Raw genomic sequence first — 27318 nt, 5'->3', positions numbered from 1 at the left:
TCTTTGTAGGTTTAATGTCCTCATTAATGTGGAAAGAGGAAACGACCTTTGGGAGAAATGGAGGGGCTGGCCTCAGAACCACCTTGTCCTGGTGAAAAGTCAGATATGGAGCTCGGCAGGAAATAGCAGCCAACTCTGAAACCCGTCTAATAGACGTTATCACAACAAGAAAAACTATCTTCCGTGAGAGGTAAGTTAACTGGACATCCTGTAGTGGTTCGAAGGGGGATTCATGTAGAACACCTAGGACCAGGTTAAGGTCCCAGCTGCCCAGGGGCGCTCTATAGGGCGGTACCACGTGGGAGACCCTCTGAATGAAAGTCTTCACCTGCAGATTGGAAGCAATCCTGTGCTGAAAAAGAAAGGACAAGGCTGAGATCTGGACCCTTAGATTTGGACTGGTTGGCATGGTTTTTCCACAATGGGTTGGTTTTGTAAGAGATTTGACGATCTCTGTCCCCCTGGGCGGGGCAACCCGGGGCAGAGGGATTGGTTGAGGTGGCCCACGCAGGGCTGCGAAAAGGCCGGAAATGCATCTGTGGCTGGCGACAAAAAGGTCGCCTAACTTTCTGTTGGGGAAGGAAGTTACTTTTTCCACCTGTGGAGTCTGAGATAAGCTGGTCTAGCTTCTCACCGAATAGCTGGCCGCTTTGATAGGGCAGAGAAGTGAGGAACTTTTTTGATGTAGAGTCTGCTCGCCATGTCCTGAGTCACAGAGCTCTCCTAATAGAAATAGTGTTTGCGGCTGCAAGCACCGCGCAGTTAGCAGCATCCAGGGATACGTTAACCAAATAATCCCCAGCCAAGGATATCTGGTTAGCAAGATCAGCGAACTCTGGTGGGAGGTCAGTTCCCTGCAGGGCTCTGTTTAGAGAGTCTGCCCAGGATACCATGGCTTTATCCACCCATGTTGCAGCGAAGGAGGGGGAGAGTGCTGAGCCCAACGCCTCGAATACCGAGCAAGCGAGGCTCTCTATCAGGCGATCTGTGGGATCCTTGATGGAGGATCCGTTAGGTAATGACGGCAGGGTTTTAGAGGCCAAACGTGATACAAGCGGATCCACTGAGGGGATTCTGCCTATTTTGCGAAGATGCGAAGCAAAAGGGTATCTCACTTCAAGCACCTTCTGGCCTGTAAACCGCTTGTCTGGCCGCTCCTTATTTTGCTACATTATATCCTCAAACTCAGGATAACCGCCGAACCTCCTATGGGGCGTTTGGCCCGTTTAAATAACACCTTGTGGCCTGTAGTAAGCGTAGGTTCCTCATCAATCTCCAGGGTTTGATTGACGGCCTCAATGAAACTATCGACTGTCTCCTGAGAACTATGTGTATCTAGACTAAAAAGTCCATCAGAATCATAGTCCGAATTTTGCTCGCTGCCAACCTCGGATGAGGGGGAGCGAAAGACGGATCTCATAGGTGCCGAGGCGCCAGTGGGTCTGGGAGTCACAGTATGGGATCGTTTTCAAGGCTGCCTGTGTATGCTTTGAGTGAGAGTGGCCCCTGCAGGCTGACGAATCCTGTGGGACGCAGGATCTCTCTGAATCAGATGAGCTGTTCCTACCCCTGCCGGGGGCCTGAAGGACTCAATTGCTTTAGCCAGAGATGTCATGGACTGTGACAAAGACCCTCGCTATTCAGATGGGCCAGGTACACTGGGGTCAGTCGCAGCAGAGGGCTCCTGAGCACGTTCGGGATCGCAGGCTTTGCATAATTGTTTATTCTGCGCTTGCGGGAAAGCAGTGTGACAGGATGTAATTGGGTAATCAATACAGGGGAGGACAATTTTATATTACAGGATGATTTATGTAAACTAGAAGCTTGGGCTGATAAATGGCAAATGAGCTTTAATGGGGATAAATGTAAGGTCATGCACTTGGGTAGAAGTAATAAGATGTATAACTATGTGCTTAATTCTAAAACTCTGGGCAAAACCGTCAATGAAAAAGACCTGGGTGTATGGGTGGATGACAAACTCATATTCAGTGGCCAGTGTCAGGCAGCTGCTACAAAGGCAAATAAAATAATGGGATGTATTAAAAGAGGCATAGATGCTCATGAGGAGAACATAATTTTACCTCTATACAAGTCACTAGTTCGACCACACTTAGAATACTGTGCACAGTTCTGGTCTCCGGTGTATAAGAAAGACATAGCTGAACTGGAGTGGGTGCAGAGAAGAGCGACCAAGGTTATTAGAGGACTGGGGGGTCTGCAATACCAAGATAGGTTATTACACTTGGGGCTATTTAGTTTGGAAAAACGAAGACTAAGGGGTGATCTTATTTTAATGTATAAATATATGAGGGGACAGTACAAAGACCTTTCTGATGACCTTTTTAATCATAGACCTGAGACAGGGACAAGGGGGCATCCTCTACGTCTGGAGGAAAGAAGGTTTAAGCATAATAACAGACGCGGATTCTTTACTGTAAGAGCAGTGAGACTATGGAACTCTCTGCCGTATGATGTTGTAATGAGTGATTCATTAATTAAATTTAAGAGGGGACTGGATACCTTTCTGGAAAAGTATAATGTTACAGGGTATATACACTAGATTCCTTGATAAGGCGTTGATCCAGGGAACTAGTCTGATTGCCGTATATGGAGTCGGGAAGGAATTTTTTTCCCCATGGCGGAGTTACTCTTTGCCACATGGTTTTTTTTTGCCTTCCCCTGGATCAACATGTTAGGGCATGTTAGGTTAGGCTATGGGTTGAACTAGATGGACTTACAGTCTTCCTTCAACCTTAATAACTATGTAAGGAGGTACATGAAACGAACAATACCGTATGGGCCTTGTTGTTCCTTCTAGACATGCTGTACCCCTGGCTAATATGGGCTGTATACTGCTGGGAGGCTGCTATAGCCTGAGAATTAAGTGTCAGATGTAGGACTGTGGCTCTTACCCCAGGTGCTGTGCCCATCCTGGATAGAGAGTGATCTGCGGCTTGTCGGTGGTGCCCCCGTGTCCTGGATTTGAAGAGAGGCGCCTCTCTTGAGAAGCACCGCCGGGAGGATGGAGCTGCCATGCTTGGGAGCGGGTCTACTGGAAGAATGTGGGCTAGGGGGTGGAGCCACTGGCCTGCGGCCTAATAGAGGCCGAAGTCGGAGAGTACATTTTACAACGTCGGTGCGATGTGCGCGCGCGCATACAAAGCCATGGGTAGGAACGCTGCAGGAGCCCTCCCAGCCCCCCTTCTTCGTATACTCACGCATGAAGATCCAGGTCAGAGGGGAGGAGGGGGGCTGTAATATGGATGGTGCAGGCACCCTCAAGCCATCCTCCCTTGTAAGGGATGAGGAGAGGGACCGTCCGCCTCCTTCCATCACCGCAGTGAACACATGGGTGATGCAGTGGGGTCCACACGGACCAAATGTGTGCCTCTGTGCAGTCTAGGGTTTCACTACCTCAGGGTGGACAGGGCTGTTTCCGGCAACAAAAATGTCCCAAGTCGCAGGAGAGGATACGTGGAGGCGACACTCCGTGTGCTCGCCTGTTGTTGGCTTTGGGGAGATCGGACCCTTTCAATAGTGTCCGTCGCCCCTATCTCATCTTCGTAGGAAAAAAAAAAAGATGGTCTGAAAAAGCAAACCAGTGTGCCTCCTATAGACACAACTGGTTCTTGTGGAACTAGCATGAGGGTACACACTGCAGGAGGAGGAGCTAACATTTTTTCGTATTCACTTAGTGTCAGCCTCCTAGCCGCAGTAGCATACACCCATGGTCCTGTGTCCCATGGTCCTGTGTCCCCCAATGAGGTGAAGGAGAAATAATAGTTAGAAATCAGCGTCAGTCATACAAATTTTGCTTCTTGACACAGGAGACTGTGCTGAATTTTTGCATTTATTATGCAACCGTGTTTGATAATTGTGTGTGTAATTGTTTTTAAAAACACAAAAGAAAATTCCTCAAAATCAAGTTATTTAACTTAATTGTTTTTCTTACAAATTGTATATGTCACAACCTTTTTTTTTTTTTTTTTTACATATACCTGTTTTATTAGTCACATTTTAAATCACTACATGCAACAACAATACAGTGCCCTGTCACAGTGCTCTTTTTTTGGCTGTATACCGACCTGGCATTTCTAGTTACATCCTTTCTGGGAAAAGAGTTAAATTTGGTTAGGAAAAAACACTACATGTTTAACTTTTCGCATACCCATTTTTCTAGACCAGTATGACAACTGTGCACAGCACAGCAATACTGCAGGCTTTTCATTCTTAAAACATACAACTCTGCCCTTCACCTCTCCAAACAAACCTATTTCAACACCCTCATCACCTCACTGTCAAATAACCCTAAACGTCTCTTTGACACTTTCCAGTCCCTACTCAACCCAAGAGAGCAGGCCCCAACCACGGATCTCGACGCTGACGATCTGGCCAATTACTTCAAAGACAAAAATTGACCACATTCGACAGGAAATCATCTCCCAATCTCTTCATACCATGCACTGTCCTCCCTCTCCCACTGCATCTAGTTCACTCTCTGCCTTTGAACCAGTTACAGAAGAAGAAGTATGCAGCGCCCCAGAGTCCTGGTCGTTGCAGTACTGTGGCTCCGCCACTATGGGGAGCTATGGTGCGTCCGATGGCACTGAAGGAGTTCATCTGACCAGGTATCACAGACACCAATACATTTCACAGCCGGGCCTCCGGGGGGAGCTAAGGGTTCTATTCATTAGGCAACTCCCCACCATAGTGGGTAAACTGGGGGTCAGGCAGGAAGTTAGATCAGAAAGCTGACTGGATTGGACGAAGCAACACCTAGTGGCAGAGGGTGTTGTGGAGGAAGAGACAGTAGGGTCTCTGTCAGGGGTGGGATCCTGACAGAGGCTTGGCATTGAAAAGAACGTAACGGGTCCGCGCCAGCTCCGGGAAGCGGCGGGACCCAAGAAAGGACTAGAAGCGAGATAGATTGTGCTGAGTGAGAAACGAGATCAAGCAATAGGAGAATTCCAGTAGGGGTCGTGCTGTAAGACCGGAGCAACACCCTACTGAGGCGCACTACCGGTGGCCGGAACGCAGAGGGAGTATTATAACATTCAGCTTCAAGCAATACTCTAAACAGCGGCAGGACAGTCAGTTTAAGGCGGGCTGTCTAACACATATCACCTATGAAGTCTTGGGAGGCAATTGCGGGAGAGGGGCGTCTCTAGGGTCCCGGAAGAACTCCAGGCCTATCCGACAAACGGGTGCCGTTCTAACTGTAACATCAGGAAGGGACGGAAGATTAGAAGAACATCATTTAATCGAGTTGTGAGGGAACTTAAGAAACAGACACAACGGTTGTGGGGTACTTTCCGTAAGCACAGCAGGGGAGGACTACAACACATAGCGCTAAGAAGGAAGGCACCGATTTCCACCTGTGAAGTGAACTCTGGAGGTGCCATTGGACCGGCCGGACTTGCGCAGCCTGGTGAACCGTATTCTGGACTGAGGACTCAGAGATCTCCAGTAAAGAGGTAAAGAGACTGCAACCTGGTGTCCTCGTTATTTACCGCGACCTGCACCCCACAACTGCACCGTTACAATACCACTTATTGCACCGGACGTCCCCCACTGACAGACAGGGCCACGGACCGGGTCTAGCCACCGTGACAACCCCAGGACTGAGACCCAGAGGCCCGGCTCCGGGTACCCCTCGGCCCTGCGGCGGTGTGGGGGCGCTCCAAAACTTGGCGTCACGAACAGGATTTACTTAAGCCTAAAGAATCAGGTCATGTGTGCCTTGGAACTGTGATTTATTGTGCTTGGACTGTACTTTATTGCAAAGACTGTGGATTGTCACTTGCCGCCAAAAGTTCGCGCCAAAAGCCGCCGCCATTGCTACGCCAGAGAAGAAGGAGGGCGTGTCATGGGAGGAGACTACCAGGGTGGCGCGAGAAATGGCTACCGCCCCCTGCGCTTCTGGCTGCAAAGTGAGGACCTGCCTTCAAGCAGAGGACGACCCCCTGATTTGCAACAGCGGGAAGCCGGTGATGGAGAAGCTCGGCCCCGGAGAAATGGCGGAGTCCGATGCATGCATTGCCACCGATCAGCAGACCATGACGAAGAACAGCGAGTGCCGGAACGGGGAAGGAGCAGTCCCGGTTTGCCCTCGTTCACCGGAAGCGGACCCGTGTCCCCTGCAGCCGGAGGATCAGAAGCCCCTGGAACAGATAGCGGAACTGAGTCCACCAATCCCGACCTCGGAGCCAGCGGAGGAGGAACCACAGCGAGCGGAGCCGCGTCCGGGGACCGTATTGGAAGAGCCGCAGTCCGGGCTGCAGCCGACTCCAGCGTTCTTGTCAGCGGACCGGATCGACACCAGTGGAACCACATCAGGCGCAGGTACGACAGATATCCCTGCCCCACGCTCGATCCCGCTCCCGCGACCGATCCTCCCCGCAGCAGTAATCCTTCGTTCACCATCGAGCGGGTGGTCCTCGGCCCCAGCGTGATCGGGAAGTTGTTGCCGCCACTACCAACCAGGTGGGGGGAGCCCATAGAGATGGGCCCGGATGGAGTGATGTTCCGGTGGGACACCCCCTGGGTTGAGCAGGATGGGGTTCCGGTGGATGGTCTCACCATCGCGATACTTACCTGGGACCAGTACAATCAATGCGTGCTCCAGCACTGGAAACAGCGAGATGGAGTTGAACAACGGGAGACGCAACGCAAGAAGTCTGTGCCTGGCAGGAAAGATGTGGTGAAGCAAGGAATGGTGTCGGCCTTCCACCCAAGGAAAGGATGGGGCTCTATACAGGAACCGGGTCTATCGACTGACGTCTTCGTTGCTAGTTATGACGTGGAAACTCCCTGCTGTGATCGGGAAGGCGAACCATTGCGGGAAGGGGACCAGGTGACGTACACCCGTCACTGGAACGCACAAGGATGGCGTGCCCGGAATGTTCAGCGATGTGAGCCTGAGGGCCCAATTATGGTTGATCCAGATTTGCCAGATCTCGTTACTGTCTCCACTGTGCGCTTTGTAGTAGCTCCCGAACTCGCCAGCAGGGTCAGTCTTCAAATTCAGACACCGGGTGACCTGGTGGTCCCTGCGGGGCCTGCCGCTGGTATCCGTGCCACAGTAGTCGGGGGCCAGGGGCCAAGACCCCCAGAGCAAGAATAAACCTCGAAACCATGAAAATGTATATAGTTCTTTGCTTAACTGTTTGTTTCCTGATTGTTTGCTGCTAAACCCGTCCAGGGTTAATTCCTAGGGATCCCTCTGCTGACCCGGGATCCTTCTTGTTTGTTTATTTTTCCTCAAGTTTGCACAAGTTGAAAGAACTGCAGTAATCATGGACCGTGCATGATACAAACTCTTCTTTGTAAATAGTTTACACCTTCTTAAGGGTGTTTCCTACTGGTTTTACTTAAAGACTCTTTGTGAAGATACCATACCGGAGCTTTTGCTGAGAAAGGACTGGTAGCTAGAGAACAAATGCTACCTCCTAAAGACTTGGTCCCCTCTTAAAGGGGATGTTCACGTGTTGCACCTAAAGAAATGGTATTGCTTTAAGACTGATAGATAGCAATGATGTTTGATAAGAGAAAATGATGATACTTACATGTAAAAGTTATATGTATCCAACTGGTTAACTGTAAAGAAATGCTGATAATGTTCCTTAGAAGAAAGATTGAGAGACAAAAGGAAGGTGCAGTAGGCCCCTAGGGGTAGACAGAATGTCCTGCATAGTCGGAAGTAAGAAAGTATTAATGAAGGTTGATGATCTAAGAAGAAAGTTGATAATGTTGATAAGAAAATGGGGATAGAAGGTAAACCCTGAGTCCTCCATAGAAAGTTAAGAAAGAGTTAGTAATGTGTTACAGAGGACAGAAAGTGAACCCGTAGGGGTTAGGTAGTGAGTCCTCCTAAGAGCCATACGTAGATGGCTCAAAGCTTCTAAAACTGAAAGTATGTTATGTCCTATACTATGTATAGCAGTTGAAAAGGCAGTAGGTCCTGGCTGAACGGGACGGTCCTGTAACAGAAAGGAGAGGCAGTAGGTCTGGTGCCGATAGGACAGGCGGTCCTGCAGACTCAAAGAAGGAGAATGAAAAAGTTAACTTACCTTATAATGTGATTATAGGAAGGCCTTTGGTGGATACAGAGTGTATGTCCTTAAGGGCAATGTTAAAATGTTATTCAGCAGTTTTTGCACTTAGTAGAATACCCGGTTGGGTAACAGGAGTTATTTATAGCCTGTAATTTATAATGTTTTAATATTTAACCTTGTTTTGTAACGTTCAAGTGTCCTCACCTCCCATAAAGGGAAGCTCTGTTCAAGTATACTTATTATTTGCACTCAACAAAATTGTATGTCTTTTTGCTAAACTTGTATTGTTGTTTTCTTCCCAGTCCCGGAGTACTGTGTTTAACCAGGGGGGAGTGCAGCGCCCCAGAGTCCTGGTCGTTGCAGTACTGTGGCTCCGCCACTATGGGGAGCTATGGTGCGTCCGATGGCACTGAAGGAGTTCATCTGACCAGGTATCACAGACACCAATACATTTCACAGCCGGGCCTCCGGGGGGAGCTAAGGGTTCTATTCATTAGGCCACTCCCCACCATAGTGGGTAAACTGGGGGTCAGGCAGGAAGTTAGATCAGAAAGCTGACTGGATTGGACGAAGCAACACCTAGTGGCAGAGGGTGTTGTGGAGGAAGAGACAGTAGGGTCTCTGTCAGGGGTGGGATCCTGACAGAGGCTTGGCATTGAAAAGAACGTAACGGGTCCGCGCCAGCTCCGGGAAGCGGCGGGACCCAAGAAAGGACTAGAAGCGAGATAGATTGTGCTGAGTGAGAAACGAGATCAAGCAATAGGAGAATTCCAGTAGGGGTCGTGCTGTAAGACCGGAGCAACACCCTACTGAGGCGCACTACCGGTGGCCGGAACGCCGAGGGAGTATTATAACATTCAGCTTCAAGCAATACTCTAAACAGCGGCAGGACAGTCAGTTTAAGGCGGGCTGTCTAACACATATCACCTATGAAGTCTTGGGAGGCAATTGCGGGAGAGGGGCGTCTCTAGGGTCCCGGAAGAACTCCAGGCCTATCCGACAAACGGGTGCCGTTCTAACTGTAACATCAGGAAGGGACGGAAGATTAGAAGAATATCATTTAATCGAGTTGTGAGGGAACTTAAGAAACAGACACAACGGTTGTGGGGTACTTTCCGTAAGCACAGCAGGGGAGGACTACAACACATAGCGCTAAGAAGGAAGGCACCGATTTCCACCTGTGAAGTGAACTCTGGAGGTGCCATTGGACCGGCCGAACTTGCGCAGCCTGGTGAACCGTATTCTGGACTGAGGACTCAGAGATCTCCAGTAAAGAGGTAAAGAGACTGCAACCTGGTGTCCTCGTTATTTACCGCGACCTGCACCCCACAACTGCACCGTTACAATACCACTTATTGCACCGGACGTCCCCCACTGACAGACAGGGCCACGGACCGGGTCTAGCCAACGTGACAACCCCAGGACTGAGACCCAGAGGCCCGGCTCCGGGTACCCCTCGGCCCTGCGGCGGTGTGGGGGCGCTCCAAGTACATAGTTACATAGTTACATAGTTATTAAGGTTGAAGGAAGACTTTAAGTCCATCTAGTTCAACCCATAGCCTAGCATGCCCTAACATGTTGATCCAGGGGAAGGCAAAAAAAAACCCATGTGGTAAGAGTAAGCTCCATCATGGGGAAAAAAATTCCTTCCCGACCCCACATACGGCAATCAGACTAGTTCCCTGGATCAACGCCTTATCAAGGAATCTAATATATACCCCCTGTAATATTATACTTTTCCAGAAAGGTATCCAGTCCCCTCTTAAATTGAAGCAATGAGTCACTCATTACAACATCATACGGCAGAGAGTTCCATAGTCTCACTGCTCTTACAGTAAAGAATCCGCGTCTGTTATTATGCTTAAACCTTTTTTCCTCTAGACGTAGAGGATGCCCCCTTGTCCCTGTCACCGGTCTATGATTAAAAAGATCAGCAGAAAGGTCTTTGTACTGTCCCCTCATATATTTATACATTAACATAAGATCACCCCTTAGTCTTCGTTTTTCCAAACTAAATAGCCCCAAGTGTAATAACCTATCTTGGTATGGCAGACCCCCCAGTCCTCTAATAACCTTGAACAAGAAAGGAAGAAATGGACTACAAAGAGGTAAAATTATGTTCTCCTCATGAGCATCTATGCCTCTTTTAATGCATCCCATTATTTTATTTGCCTTTGTAGCAGCTGCCTGACACTGGCCACTGAATATGAGTTTGTCATTCACCCATACACCCAGGTCTTTTTCATTGACGGTTTTGCCCAGAGTTTTAGAATTAAGCACATAGTTATACATCTTATTACTTCTACCCAAGTGCATGACCTTACATTTATCCCCATTAAAGCTCATTTGCCATTTATCAGCCCAAGCTTCTAGCTAATCAGGCTCCTTGCATCTTCTCACCCGACCACTTGCACCAGTGACCCCATTCCGTCACACCTCCTCCAGTCCCTTTCCCCGGCTGTCACCTCTCACCTAACAAAAATATTCAACCTTTCTCTCACTTCCGGTATTTTTCCCTCCTCATTTAAGCATGCCATCATACATCCATTACTTAAAAAACCCTCCGTCGACCAAAACTGTGCCGCTAATTATAGACCTGTCTCTAACCTTCCCTTCATCTCCAAACTCCTGGAACGCCTGGTCCACTCCAGTCTTACCTGCTATCTCTCAGATAACTCTCTTCTCGACCCTCTTCAATCTGGCTTCCGGTCTTTACACTCTACTGAAACTGCCCTCACTAAAGTCTCAAATGACCTACTAACAGCTAAATCTAATGGTCATTACTCCATGCTAATTCTCTTGGATCTCTCCGCAGCATTCGATACTGTGGATCATCAGCTCCTCCTCACTATGCTCCGCTCCATCGGCCTCAAGGACACCGTGTTCTCCTGGTTCTCCTCCTATCTCTCTGACCGATTCTTCACTGTATGTTTTGCTGGTTCCTCCTCCTCTCACCTTCCCCTTACTGTTGGGGTTCCTCAAGGATCAGTCCTAGGCCCCCTCCTCTTCTCTTTGTATACTGCCCCTATTGGACAAACAATCAGTAGATTTGGTTTCCAGTTACCATCTCTATGCTGACGACACCCAATTATACACCTCTTCTCCTGTTATCACACCGACCTTTTTAGAAAACACCAGTGATTGTCTTACCGCTGTCTCTAACATCATGTCCTCCCTCTATCTGAAACTGAACCTGTCAAAAACTGAACTCCTCGTGTTCTCTCCCTCTACTAACCTACCTTTGCCTGACATTGCCATCTCCGTGTGCGGTTCCACCATTACTCCAAAGCAACATGCCCGCTGCCTTGGGGTCATCCTTGATTCCGAGCTTTCATTCACCCCCACATCCGATCACTGGCTCGCTCTTCTTATCTGCATCTCAAAAACATTTCTAGAATTCGCCCTTTTCTTACTTTCGACTCTGCAAAAACTTACTGTTTCACTTATTCATTCTCGTCTGGACTATTGTAACTCTCTACTAATCAGCCTCCCTCTTACCAAACTCTCCCCGCTCCAATCTGTCCTGAATGCTGCAGCCAGGATCATATTCCTCACCAACCGTTACACCGATGTCTCTACCTTGTGCCAGTCATTAAACTGGCTACCCATCCACTCCAGAATCCAGTACAAAACTATTACCCTCATCCACAAAGCACTCCATGGCTCAGCACCACCCTACATCTCCTCTCTGGTCTCAGTCTACCACCCTACCCGTGCCCTCCGCTCCGCTAATGACATCAGGTTAGCATCCTCAATAATCAGAACCTCCCACTCCCGTCTCCAAGACTTTACACGTGCTGCGCCGATTCTTTGGAATGCACTACTTAGGTTAATACGATTAATCCCCAATCCCCACAGTTTTAAGCGTGCCCTAAAAACTCATTTGTTCAGATTGGCCTACTGCCTCAACGCATTAACCTAACTATCCCTGTGTGGCCTTTAAAAAACAAAACAAAAAAAAACATAATCAGGTTCCTCGCATCATGTTCTCATACAGTTTATGCAGTTAATAGCACTCTGTGTCTGTACTGCTACACACTTAGGCAGTTAACTGGTTCATGCAGCTTTACATGACTGTGACGTCATGGAAGGTCCTTCTTGCATAGCATCCTTGGCACCGGAACCTGCCGCTTGCACTGCCGAGGACAGCCGCGACGTCGGAGGGTGAGAATAACCTTTTTTTTATTATTATTATTATTATTTGTAACATTAGATCTTCTTACTACTGATGCTGCAAACGAGGCATCAATAGTAAAAAGTTGGTCACACAGGGTTAATAGCTGCGTAACCGAAGTGCGTTACACCGTGCTCCGGTAACGCTTGCATTAACCCTGTGTGAGGGCTGACTGGAGGGGAGTATGGAGCGGGCACTGACTGCAGGGAGGAAAGAGTGGCCATTTTGCCGCCGGACTGTGCCCGTCGCTGATTGGTCATGGCAATGGTCGTGGGCGTTTTGCCACAACCAATCAGCAACTTGGATTCCATGACAGACAGAGGCCGCGACCAATGAATATCTGTGACAGACAGACAGAAGGACAGACGGAAGTGACCTTTAGACAATTATACAGTAGATTACAGGCTTTCTGTTCTTTATGAGGACATGACTCAAATGCCTAGCTATGTTGCTAGCTTTGTCAGCTTGTGTGGTAGTGGTACTCTAAGTCAAGGTAGAGGCAACTATCAGTCAAGTGAAGGATGATAATGGCAGTCATGATTATGATTTTATGCTGCGCAAGATCTGGGAACTAGTTTGGAATGTCAAGGAGGTGATGTCATCAGAGTATGTCAGTGTCGGTCTTGACTAAAAACAGCAGAGGCAATGTGCATCCAAAAGATTTGTCAAGGCTAAATCTACTTCTTCTATGGTAAGCTCTGGAGCATGTGATGTCTCAAATACTGTTGGTGGAGGAGGCTCAACAGCGATTGAAAGATCTAGGGTTGGTCATGGTGGTGGCAAATCCTAAATGCCTGCATCTCATGTATGGAAGTTCTTTGAGCTCCAAAGTGCACTATACTGTAGAGTCCTAGAGCAGCAACTATGGCTAGGGACAGTACTTATCTTTCAAGGCCCACTGGGTGAATGTTTTTAAGAACACCAAAGCACCACTACAACCAAGACAGGAGGTAAAGTCTCCGTGGCTGGGAGCTACAGCTGGTTCCACTGACAGGCAGTGGTTATCTGTCTCCTCAAAAACCTCCTCCGCATCCTCCTCAATAGGCATGACTCAATCTTCAACAGCAAGTAAAAAATGCAAGCTAAGCGAGCACCACTATTAAAGGGAACCGGTGACCAGAAAAAACGCTATTGACCTGCAGTTATCTGCAGATTTATAGAGTTACAAACCTGCCTGGCTCCTGCACTTGACTGAATGTTGCAGGGAGAAAATAAACTTTAGTCATGTGGGCGGCGCTAGCATGGGTTCAGTCACCCCTCTGAGAATAGAAAATGACAGCTGCAACCACGTACCTGGCCCTGACTGACACTCGCTCTGCATTGGAGCTGTCAGTCAGAGTTGGTGGTGCGGTTACAGCTGCTGCCCTGTATTTTCACAGCGGTGACTGAACCTGCATCGGTGCCACCCCCATAACTGAAACCGGAACACTGCTGGGAAATTAAAGTTATTTTTTTCCATGCAGTGTTCAGATAAGTGCATGCATCAGGCAGGGTAAGGAATGCTATTAACCTGCAGATTAACCCCATATCTACAGGTTAATAGTGTTTTTTCTGGTGACAGGTTCCCTTTAAGGAGATCAGCCTCACGCATACTTAATGATTAACCAGTTAAAAGAAAAAGAAGTATGTAAATGCAAAAGGAATCTCCATAATCTGTAAAAACTCTAGTGCATGCCCTCATCATCTCCCGCCTTGACTACTGCAACCTCCTACTTTGTGGCCTCCCCTCTAACACTCTTATGCCCCTCCACTCTATCCTAAACTCTGCTGCCAGACTAATCCACTTGTTCCCCCGCTATTCCCCAGCCTCTCCTCTGTGTCAATCCTTTCACTGGCTCCCTATTACACAGAAACTCCAGTTCAAATCCCTAACCATGGCATACAAAGCCATCCACAACCTGTCTCCTCCATACATTTGTGACCTTGTCTCCCGGTACTTACCTGCACGCAACCATCCTCACAAGATCTCCTCCTCTACTCCCCTCTTATCTCCTCTTCCCACAATCGCATACAAGTTTCCCTATTTTGGGAATCTCTACCCCAACATATCAGACTCTCGCCTACTGTGGAAACCTTCAAAAGGAACCTAAAGACTCACCTCTTCCGATAAGCCTACAACCCGCAGTAACCACCGATCCACCAAGCCGCTGCACAAGCAGCTCTACCCTCACCTATTGTATCCTCACCCATCCCTTGTAGATTGTGAGCCCTCACGGGCAGAGTCCTCTGTTCTCCTGTACCTGTCATGACTTGTATTGTTTAAGATTACTGTACTTGTTTTTTCTTATGTATACCCCTTTTCACATGCAAAGCACCATGGAATAAATGGTACTGCTATAATAATAATAATAATAATAACAAGTGCAAATAATTATATTATACAAATATACAAAAAGGACAGTGATAAAAACACTTAAAAAGCCAATAGGCAGCAATAAGATAAGTACCCTCCATAAGCTAACAACCAGATTACTCTTTAAAACTAAATAAAGTATTCACCCCAAAGACCATTACGGTAATTCCAAAGCACTTTACAGGTATAGAAGAGACCTGTAACTTGAGGCAGTGAAGAAAGGAAAAAGTCCCACAAGTATTGCCACTACAGTAGAACTGTGTCTTCATCAGGGGTAAAGACTGTGATTTTGGAAACAAAATTTTAAAAACTGATTCATGTGACACGTGAATAAATCCTTAGGAGTCAAATACAGATGCCTCATATGAATATAATTTTTTTTAATTTATTCCATTTTTCTGTTTCCGTATTGTAATCTGTATTTGTTGTACTTTCTAATTTTTGTTTAATGCTCAATGCTGTTTTTTGTTAAGGATTTTTTTTAAAATAGTGTCTGATCTGCAGGCTGGAGCTGATAAGACTGATTTACATTTTTGTGGGATACGATTTACTAGTATATGACGTCAGTGGACGGTCCTATTCCATGTTTGACAGTATTCCCTGTGCATGCAGAGATAGCTGTAAATCACCAAGTAGGATTGTCCATTGGACTCATGTATGCCAACAACAGGGATTTCAATTAATAAAATGCAAGGGATAATAAATCTTTTCAAATAAACCTATACATCAGTATGCTCCTTTTCCCCTTCTAGATACCATGCTGTCCATGTATTTCATGTGGACAGCATGGAATATAGATGCAAAATTCCTATTTTGCATTTATATTCTCTAAGAAAGCAATTGTAATATCAACTGATCTTCGCGGGGTCATCGAATGAATGAAAGAATCTACACTATCTATAAACAGAGAGACAGTGAGGGAACACTTAGCTAATTTAATTTAATTTAAATTTCCTGGTCCAGATGACTAACATCCTAGGGTACTGAAAGGATTAGCAGGGGAAATTGCAGAACCGCTAGCCAGAATCTTTGAAAAATCCTGGAGAACAGGAGAAGTCCCAGAAGATTGGAGAAGACCAAATGTTGTCCCTATCTAAAAAAAAAGGAAAGAAGATGGATCCAGGAAATTGCAGGCCCGTGAGCCTTACTTCTATACTAGGAAAGATCTTTGAACAAATTATTAAACAACATGTATGTAAGTACTTGGATAAGAATACAGTAATTAACCAGAGCCAGTTGAGTTTGTAGCAAACAAGTCATGCCAGAATAATCTAATTTCCTTCTATGATGGAATCCCTGACTGGGTGGATGAGAGAAATGCAGTATGTAAAGTATATCTCAACTTCATCAAATCATTTGATAAAGTATTTCACACTATTATTATTGACAAGGCTCCCCTAAGGGGGCTTCATAACTAGGTTAGTGCTCGTACTCAAAGAGTGGTAAAAAATGGTGGCACATATAATTGGAAGAATGTTTCAAATGGGGTACCACAAGGGTCTTGTCCTGGCCCCAGTGTTGTTCAACATTTTTATAAATGATCTAGATAAGGGAACTGAAGATAAACTGATCAAATTTGCAGACGATGCAAAGCTATGAGGGATAGCTAACACTAGAGAGGACAGATAAATTATTCAGAAGGATCTAGATAAGCTTGAACAATGAGCAGTGACAAATATAATGGTATTTAACAAGAAGAAATGCAAGATTGTACATCTGGGCAAGAAAAACAAAAATTACATATATACAGTGCTGTGCAAATTAATTGGGACAAAGCATTTTTTAAGTAAAATCGTAAGTTGGTTACCAGTCAGTGATTCAAACCGGTTTTAATATATAATAAATAAATCCTGGTCAACTAGCCAGTGGAAATAGGTAATTTTCAGAATTAGTATGTAACAGTGCATTATAACATTTTATTTTTTTGCTTTGTCCCAATTAATTTGCACAGCACTGTAGAATGGGAGGAATTGAAATAAGCAACAGCACATGTGAAATAGACTTGGGTATACTAATAGATCACAGACTGCACACGAGTCAACAGTGTGATGCAGCAGTAAAAAAGGCAAACACAGGTCTAGGATGTATTAAGAGAAGCATAGAGTCTAGATCACATGAAGTAATTATCCCCCTCTACTCCTAGTTGGTCAGGCCACATCAAGAACACTGTGTCCAGTTCTGGGCACCACATTTTTAAAAAGTTATTGAAAAACTAGAGCAAGTTAGGAGAAGAGCTACAAGGATGCTGACTGCAAAGTATGTCCTTCGAGAAACTATTAAAGGATCTGGGAATGTTTAGCTTGCCAAAAAAAGGCTAAGAGGAGACTTAATAGCTTTCTACAAATATCTGAAGGGGCAACACAGTGTAGAGGGATCATCATTATTCTCATTTGCACATGGAAATATGAGAAGCAATGGAATGAAACTGAAAGGGAGAAGATACAGATTAGATATTAGAAAAAACTTTTTGAGAGTAATGGTGACCAATGAGTGGAACAGGCTGCCACGAGAGGTAGTGAGTTCTCCTTGAATGAAAGTCTTCAAAATGAGGTTGGACAGACATCAATCTGAGATGGTTATTGAATCCTGCATTGACCAGGGATTTGGACACAATGACCCTTGAGCTCCCTTCCAACTCTAAAATTCTATGATTCTATGTACAGTGTGTTAGATTCCCTGTAAATTCAACTCATTGACATCTATAAGTTAAAAATGATAACCCTATGGATTCATTGAAACATTCTATGAATATATAAAAAAGAAAGGAATGTGGATCATAACACTTAGATATGCTGTTGCAGTGCCATGTCTTTTTCAATGTAAAAAAAATTCAGAGACATAACACGTACGTGTGAAAAAGCCCTAAAGGTGTAATGTATGTAGAAACCATTTAAGTGAGTATTAAATGGTACAATTATGTTGCAATCAAAGAGACCGTAATAACAAGATTATATCAAGTTCCACAACTTAGAGCGCAGTGTGTGATTGAGAAATACAATATCTATTGTATTATAAACGCCCACTACAGCTGCCATAGTGAACTAGTTCACAAAGTGAATGTCCAGATTCAGAATAAGTTCACAGGGGGTAAAAAAAAATGTCCGATATTCCTCCAGAAAAAACTAATGATTTTTCATCTGTATGGCATACATTATTATTACATGAGCAGGTAATAAAATGTACTAGACCAGTACAAATACAGTTTCCTATGTTAAGGTTTGCAGCATATCTTTAAAATTGGATGATATATGGTTAATCCGTATGGGATCTATTTTATTTTTCCACTCATAGACTTGAATAGGTGAATCTCATCCGAAATACAGAAGTGACTAGTGCATATTGCAATCTGAACAGCATAATTGATTACCTTTAGAGCTCATGCTGTCAGTGAGATGTCAGTTTTTTCATAGACAAGAAAACACTTTTGGTTAGTTGCTTCTACTGCTACTTTTCACTGATTCACTAATGGTCTGTCAATACTTGTTAGGAAGTGTACACTGTAATCACTAGATTTACTCATAGAAATAACAGGATTTTTCAACAAGTGATTAGAAGAATTTGTTTTGAAAAATGATGTTGCATGGGATGGGGGCTTTTGATCTTGCAGGACTGATAACAGCTCAGGAGCTGAGAGGGAGGGGGAGGTGAGCAGCTAACTACTGTATAAAAATTAATGGGCTTGAGAGAAACAACTGGTATTTCAGAGACAACCCCACCGCATGTAATAAACCCAAAGGTATGAACTGGGATATAAATTAGTGTGCATGCAGTATGCAAGCGAACATTCACACTACCCACTAGACAGAAAAAAAACAAAAAGAGAAACATAATGATTAAATACCCTGCAGTAAATAAATAAATAGCTTAGTGCATGAAAATAATACACGGTACTCAACTGCTGGTCAATCTCCTCAGAAACAAGCTGCACACTATGTAAGCTAAAAGCTCTCACAGCAGGAGAATGACAGTAGATAGAAAAAGTAAGTCAATTGCAAACTAGCTCATATTCATGCTCACTAAATACACCAATTTATTATTATTATTATTATTACTATTATTTATTTATATAGCACCATTGATTCCATGGTGCTGTACATGAGAAGGGGTTACATTCAAATTACAGATATCACATACAGTAAGCAAACTAACACAGACTGGTACACAGGGAAGAGGACCCTGCCCTTGCGGGTTTACATCATACAGGATGGTGGGGAAGGAGATAATAGGCTGGGGGGTTGAAGCAGCTCTGGTGTTGGTGAGGCGGTAACTCCGGTGTTGGTGAGGAGGCAGCGGGGTCAGTGCAGGCTGTAAGCTTTAATGAAGAGATGGGTTTTCAGGTTCCGTCTTAAGGATCCGGTTGATAGTCGGACGTGTTGGGAGGACTGGAGATTACGTGAGGGAAGATATCGGGAGATTAGTTCAGAGATATATGGAGGAGACAGGTTATGGATGGCTTTGTAGGTCAGTATTAGTAATTTGGGTAAGAGAAGCAGCCGCACTCAAAAAAAGGGATTTTATGCTTCAGTTTGCAAGTAAAAAAAAGATCCCTCTTTTTTTACTTGCAAACTGAAGCATAAAATCCCTATTTTTTGAGTGCGGCTGCTTCTCTTACCCGTTTGACATCTGGCCTTCGTCCAGGTTCAGCCTGCACCTTATGATTACAGCAGAGTGTGCATCATTCATTTTTTTAGTATTAGTAAGTTGAACTGGATACACTGAGGGAATGGGAGCCAGTGAAGAGATTTGCAGAGAGGAGAAGCAGAGGAGTAGCGAGGAGAGAGATGAATTAGAGTAGAGTTAAGGATGGACTGGAGAGGTGCAAGGGTGTTAGCAGGGAGACCACAGAAAAGGATGTTGCAGTAGTTGAGGCGGGAGATGATGAGGGCATGCACAAGCATTTTAGTAGATTGAAGGTTGAGGAAAGGTTGAATTCTGGAGATATTTTTTGAGCTGGAGGCGACATGAGGTGGAAAGAGCTTGGATGTGCGGTTTGAAGGACAGGTCAGAGTCAAGGGTTACTCTGAGGCAGCATCAATAGTAAAAAGATATAATGTTAAAAATAATTAAAAAAAATAAAAAATCGTGCTATTCTCACCTTCCGGCGGCCGCCGCAGCCTTCCCGATGCTTGCAATGGTAGCTCTCGTTCCCAGTGATGCTTTGCGAAATGACCCCAGACGACATAGGATCACGCGAGACCACTACGTCATCACTGGTCATTGTCGCAAAGCATCACTGGGAACGGGAGCTGGCAGGAGCATCGCTAAGGCCTCGGCTGGATCTGGGGGCCGCCAGAAGGTGAGTATATAACTATTTTTTGTTTTAATTCTTTTTTTTAACAGGGATATGGTGCCCACACTGATATATACTACGTGGCTCTGTTATATACTATGTGGCTGTGCTATTATACTAGGTGGGCTGTGCTATATACTACGTGGCTATGTTATATACTATGTGGATGTGTTATATACTACGTGGCTGTGCTATATACTAGGTGGGCTGTGCTATATACTACATGGCTGTGTTATATACTACGCGGGCTGTGTTATATACTACGTGGCTGTGTTATATGGTACGTGGCTGTGCTATATGCTTTGTGGGCTGTGTTATATACTATGTGGGTTGTGTTATATGCTACGTGGCTGTGCTATATATTACGTAGCTGTGCTATATGCTAAGTGGGCTGTATTATATACTACATGGGCTGTGTTATATGCTATGTGGGCTGTGTAATATGCTACGTGGCTGTGCTATATACTACATGGCTGTGCTATATACTACATGGCTATATGCTATCCATTTTGCACTTTTACAAAGTGTAGGTCACAAAAATTGGCATATAAGGGGTTGACTTATATAAAGATCCTCTGCTGTATGGTATTGTAGAATTTACAATAGCTATCACTCATGTAAATGTAAGAAGTGAAATCTGGCATTGTACTATACCTATATTTCTCTGCTGTATCTGTGCATCATGAATCGTGGTATGTGTTAAAGGGGAGGCCCACTGAGACTCTGTCGCCCGGGGCCCTCAAAAACCTGGAGCCGGCCCTGCATCTGTTGTACTAAGTTTCCGTGACCACCCAATGCCTTTATGGTTCTTAACGTTGTCCATTTCTTGGTGTCAATACTGATAAATACAGGCAGATACTTATCCATCTTGCTATACCATTAGGGATGCATCTGACTCCAACTTTATTCTCAATAAGGACAATGAACACAAACGTACACCAATTTCATTTATAACTATTTTCAGTGTAAAGAAACAATGAGTCCTGGAAGTGATGATATGGCCCCCACAGAGCCATGATCTTAACATCATGGAGTCTGTCTCTGATTACATGAAGAGACAGAAGAATTTGCTCAAGTCTTCATTCACAGAAGATCTATGGTTAGTTTTTCAAGATTTTTGGAATAAACTCACTGCCAAGTTCCTTCAAAATCTATGCTACTAGAACAATTCATGCTTTGATACTGTTTTGAAGGCAATATGCATTTTGTTAATTGATAAAAATAAACTCTCTCCCACTATTTTTGAACGAAAGCCTACTTTGCAGGATTTTTTCCCATACATACCTAAAACTTTTGCAAATTACTATATATTGCTATGGGAAAACATTGGTTATCATACTTTACTGCTCTGCTGTCACACACGCTATCTGTACAGTTTCTTTGCATTTTTTGGGGCTTTCTTTCCCTTGCTCTGTTGCTGAGCTGTGACATCCTCTCACTATCCAGATTCTCCCCAAAATGGCTGCTCCATTCTTTGCCTCTGCTTTTATACTGGCTATGGTAGTCCATTCTTATTGGCTGTGCTATACTATGTGATATAATAGCTGTAAGTCATTATGGAGAGGTCAACCAGATTGCAGTCATCTGCATTGTGTAAAATAGTGGCAGATATTTTTTGTGATTTGCTCAAAGCTAATTGCACATTGTCCAGATTCGCCTGGTGCAGCACATTTTCTATATTTTTTACACAAATTCAATTAGCATTGGAACAATTCACACATTTTTGCTGTTTAGTTATGTTATATCACCCTTTATTGTGTTACTGTTTTGCATGTAATTTCATTATGTTTCCTTTCGTAAGCACAGAACTTTTGATATTACTCTTTAACCCCCTTGCCCACCTTGATTTAACTGTATGTCACAATTAAGGTGCAACTGTGTAAAGCGGATAAGGAGCTGAACTCATACCGGGAATGTGTCAGCTGTGTTATACAGCCAACATCTGATTCTATCAGCAGATTGCCAGATTACCACCAGAATAAGCTCTGATCACTGCTGTATGTGTAGTCTGACCGATCAGATGCCACTGATAGTGACATTTAAATAGTCTGATTACTGTTGTGGATGTGCCTGTTTTTCTAGAGTATATCTTTTAACTACAGGCCATTTTGTTATTAGATATAGACTGTTCAACATTTAGCTCATACTTACTTTGAGCTGCCCAGGTGTATTCATGTGCTATGCAAATACAGCTCTGGCAAAAATTAAGAGACCACTGCAAAATGTTCAGTTTGTCTGATTTTTCTCTTTATAGGTATATTTTTGAGTAAAATGTAAATTGCTCTTTTATTCTATAAACTACTGACAACATCTCCGAATTTCCAAGCAATACATTTTGTATTTTTTTTCTTAAAAGGAGAAGTTATCAAAATTTAAAAACAAACCAGTGCTTTCAGACCTCAAATAATGCAAAGAAAACAAGTTCATAATCATTTAGAAACAACAATACTAGTGTTTTAACTCAGGAGGATTTCAGAAATCAATATTTTCTGGAATAACCATGATTTTTAATCACAGCTTTCATGCGTCTTGGCATGCTTTCCACCAGTCTTTCACACTGCTTCTGGCGCAAAAATATAAGCAGTTCTTCTTTGTTTAATGGCTTGTGACTATCCGTCATCCTCTTGTTTACATTCCAGTGGTTTTCAATGGGGTTCAGGTCTGGAGATTGGGCTGCCCATGACAGGGTTTTGATGAGGTGGTCTCTTAATTTTTGCCAGAGCTGAATGACCAGTATATGATTAGTGGAACTTCATTTAAATACTTTCTTGAAAATCTATTTTGGTATTCTGCATGTTTTACGCTGTAGTGTGTACTGTAGCATTTTTTATAAAATCCCATACAGTCATGAGCAAAACTGTTGGCAGCCTTGAAATAATGAAGTAGAAAATGAAATATTTCTTCAAAAAATTATTGCAGCTACGCATGTCTTGTTATAGAAATATTTATTTCCTTTGTGTGCATTGGAATAACACAAAAAACAGAGAAAAAAGGCAAATTGGACATAATTTGATAAAAAAAAAAAACAAAAATGGACTGCACAAAATTGTTTGCACCCTCAACTTAATATTTTGTTGCGTACCCTTTTGAATTAATGACTGAAATCAATCAAATCCAATAATCATCAACAAGCTTCTTACACCTCTCAACTGGAATTTTGGACCACTCTTCTTTTGCAAACTGCTCCACGTTTCTCATATTTGAAGACACCTTCTCCCAACAGCAATTTTAACATCTCTCCACAGGTGTTTAATTGGATTTAGATCCATACTCCATGTTGGCCACTTCAGAACTCTCCAGCACTTATGTACTATGGTCTTTTTTTTTTAGGCCTCATTTCATTTGTGGTAAACAGTAGTATGATGTGCTTAACCAAAATGCTCTATCTTGGACTCATCTGTCCACTAGGCGCTTTCCCAGAAGGATTTTGGCTTATGTACATTTTGGCAAACTGCAGTTTAGCTTTTTGAGTCTCTGTGTCAGCAGTGGGATCCTCCTGAGCCTTCAGCCATAGCGTTTCATTTCATTCAAATGTTGACAGATAGTTCGCTCTAACACTGATGTACCCTGAGCCAGCAGGACAGCTTGAATTTCTTTGGAACTGGATTGGGGCTGCTTAATCACCATCCAGATGATCCTGCATTGCAACTTTTCATCAATTTTTCTCTCCACGTCCAGGCATATTAGCTACAGTGCCATGGGTTGTAAACATCTTGATTTTGTTGTGTACTGTGGACAGCGGAACATCAAGATCTCTGGAGATGGACTTGTAACCTTCAGATTGTTGATGTTTTTCAACAATTTTGGTTCTTAAATCCTCAGACAGTTCTCTTCTCCTCTTTCTATTCTCCATGCTTAGGGTACTGTCACACTCTGCAACTTTCCAACGATCACGACCAGCGATACGACCTGGCCGTGATCGTTGGAAAGTCGTTGTGTGGTCGCTGGAGAGCTGTCACACAGACCGCTCTCCAGCGACCAACGATGCCGAAGGCCCCGGGTAACCAGGGTAAACATCGGGTTACTAAGCGCAGGGCCGCGCTTAGTAACCCGATGTTTACCCTGGTTACCATCGTAAAAGTAAAAAAAAAACAAACAGTACATACTCACATTCCGGTGTCCGTCAGGTCCCTTGCAGTCTGCTTCCCGCTCTGACTGAGTGCCGCCGTAAAGTGAAAGCAGAGCACAGCGGTGACGTCACCGGTGTGCTCTGCTCTTACTTTCCGGCCGGCAGTCAGTCAGAGCGGGAAGCAGACTGCAAGGGACCTGACGGACACCGGAATGTGAGTATGTACTGTTTTTTTTTTTTACTTTTACGATGGTAACCAGGGTAAACATCGGGTTACTAAGCGTGGCCCTGCGCTTAGTAACCCGATGTTTACCCTGGTTACAAGCGAACGCATCGTTGGATCGGTGTCACACACACCGATCCAACGATGACAGTGGGAGATCCAGCGACGAAAGAAAGTTCCAAACGATCTGCTACGACGTACGATTCTCAGTAGGGTCCCTGATCGCTGCTGCGTGTCAGACACAGCGATATCGTATGGATATCGCTGGAACGTCACGGATCGTGCCGTCGTAGCGACAAAAGTGCCACTGTGAGACAGTACCCTTAGTGTGGCACACACAGATGCACAATGCAAAGATTGAGTCAACGACTCCCTTTTTTATCTGTTTATCTGATTGTAGGTGTGAGTTTCCTATTGCTCACACCTGTTAATTGCCACCGATGAGTTTGAATGATCATCACATGCTTGAAACAAAGTTGGTTACCCACAATTTTGGAGATGTGCCAACAATTTTTTCCTGCCAATTTTGAGGCTTTTGTGTGAAATTATGTCCAATTTTTTTGTGTTGTTCCAATACACAGAAAGGAAATAAACGTGCAAATCAAAACATGTGCAAAACAAAACATGTGTAATTGTAATAATTTTCTTAGAGAAACACTTCATTTTCTGGAACAATTTCAAGGGTGCCAACACTTTCAGCCATGACTGTATCTAAGAATTAATTTCTTTGCTGTTTCATTTTTTTCATTGCAAACTTTGTCTGCAAAATATAAAGTAACTAGATGGTGGCCCGATTCTAACGCATCGGGTATTTTAGAATATGTATGTATGTATATAGCAGCCACATAGTATATAGCACAGGCCACGTAGTATATAGGAGCCATGTAGTATATAGCAGACAAATAGTACATGGCCTGTGCTATATACTATGTGGCTGCTATATACATACATACATACATATTGTAGAATACCCGATGCGTTAATACAGGCCACGCAATATATAACAGTGGCCACGCAGTATATAACACAGCCCAAACAGTATATAACACAGCCCACGTACTATATAACACAGCCCACGCAGTATATAGCAGCCATGCAGTATATAACACAGGCGACGTAGTATATAACAGTGGCCACGTAATATATAGCACAGCCCACGCAGTACATAACACAGCCCACGCAGTACATAACACAGCCCACACAGTATATAACACAGCCCACGTAGTATACAGCAGTGTGGGCACCATATCCCTGTTTAAAAAAATAATTAAAATAAAAAATAGTTATATACTCACCCGGCGGGATCCAGTGAAGCTCTCGTGATGCGCGCGTGGCTGCCGCCATCTTCCGTTCCCAGGATGCATTGCGAAATTACCCACATGACTTAGCGGTCTCGCAAGACCACTAAGTCTTCTGGGTAATTTCGCAATGCATATCTGGGAACGGAAGATGGAGGCAGCCGCGTGTGGCTCGGCGGACTACGGAGGGTGAGAATAGCAGGTTTTTTTTAATTATTTTTAACATTACATTTTTTTACTATTGATGCTGCATAGGCAGCATCAATAGTAAAAAGTTGGGGACACACAGGGTTAATAGCAGCGATAACGGAGTGCATTACCCGGTCCGTTACCGCTGGCATTAACACTGTGTTAGCGGTGACCGGAGGGGAGTATGCAAGCGCCGGGCACTGACTGCAGGGGAGTAGCGACGCAATCAGCGACGCAGGATTTCCGTGACGGAAGTTGAGGACAGAAAGACGGAAGTACCCCTTAGACATTTATATATATGGATTATCCCTCCAGTACGATTTCTATGATATTATATAATTTATCTCTACAACTGTGCAATATATAATGTGAAATACAAAAAGGAGCTACATTTTAACTGGATAAAGGCTGGATTCGAGCAAAGTATTGCTTTAGAGCCAAAATATAAACTCTAGGGAAGTGTTCCACAACTGCAGTCCTCAAAAGTCACCAACAGATTATTTTTTCAGGATTCTCAGGATCACCAGGGCAATAAGATTCTTGAAAACGTGATTTGTTGCAGCTGTTGAGGATTGGAGTTGGGAAACAGTGTAAGTTTGTGACAATGTGTATTTTTACTGAGCAAAAACGGCAGCATCTGTTTAGTTTCATGTGTGGATTTTCCCTCTAGAATTGCATTAGATGTGGAAAAACTGCAGGTAAAAAACATGCGTGTTTTTATTGCATTTCTAAAAAGGCACGTAATCTACACATGACTATATCAATAAAGAATTGTCAAGCCAAATACCAAGGAGTATCAAAAACAAAGCAGATTTATTTAAACATGAAATACCAAAAATATATGAAAACATAAAAAAGCATGTTAAAAAATGCACACAAAAATTCAATAAAACCCCCCGCAAGTAACCTATTTTAACCTAATAACCTAATACAGTAGGTGCAGGAATGCTGCTACATCAAAAACTCACAAGGTAGTCATCATGGGTACTTACCCTTTAAAGAGAGAATGTAAAACATGCATAAACAACTGGATATGTGAATCCAGCCTAAGACAACTGCATGAAGTATCATTGCAGATAGTCTGAATGACCATTATGTTTAAAATTCATTAAAAAAATAAAACGGCGCACACATTCAAATATTCACATATAAACATACCTTCTTCCCATTGACGAAAAAAATCAGATCATCTGAGCCCAGCTGAAGAGACATTTCTACAAGGTCTGTGGAACTCTGCAAAGAAGTCTTCACCAAGCTATTACTCAACTTCAGCAGAGTGTATTATACATGACAAAGGAGCCTGGGGCAGACAGAGGGAATTGTAAACTCCCCAAACAGGTCATCATATTATCATATTTCAAGAGCCAGCAAGTATCTACTTTTCACCTTGTAGAGAACTTACCTGACATTTTTCAAACTGAAAACTATTTACCATCAAAAGTTTGAGGGTAAAGCCATCCAGTACAATTCTGAGCGTGTTTTTTTGATTGCATGTTGTTTAGCAGGATCATACATTACCACTGGTGTTCCACATTGATTAAATTGGCCTATTCAATTTATGTCATGCAGTTGTGGCATGGCGCAGGGCAGTAGCCACGGGTGAGCCACTGGTCTCCCATTATGTTCCGGCAGCTACATGAAAGTTTGGGTCCTGGCTGGATGTGTGGA

The 27318-nt window shown here is 44.1% G+C and overlaps 1 protein-coding gene across 2 annotated transcripts in view; it reads right to left on the bottom strand.

Moving 5' to 3' along the window:
• Positions 1 to 26896, bottom strand: part of LOC143784153 (aldehyde oxidase 1-like) — a 291675-nt gene extending 264779 nt beyond the window's left edge. For both annotated transcript variants that reach the window (XM_077272028.1, XM_077272030.1), the window contains exon 1: positions 26809 to 26896. In XM_077272028.1, the coding sequence (XP_077128143.1) occupies positions 26809 to 26862 (54 nt within the window). In that variant the 5' untranslated portion in view covers positions 26863 to 26896. The remainder of the gene's footprint in view (positions 1 to 26808) is intronic.
• Positions 26897 to 27318: the final 422 nt, after the last annotated feature.

This window comes from Ranitomeya variabilis, chromosome 7 (assembly GCF_051348905.1).
Source record: "Ranitomeya variabilis isolate aRanVar5 chromosome 7, aRanVar5.hap1, whole genome shotgun sequence".
In the NCBI taxonomy this organism is placed as follows: domain Eukaryota; kingdom Metazoa; phylum Chordata; class Amphibia; order Anura; family Dendrobatidae; genus Ranitomeya; species Ranitomeya variabilis.
This window is presented reverse-complemented; position numbering and strand designations above follow the sequence as displayed.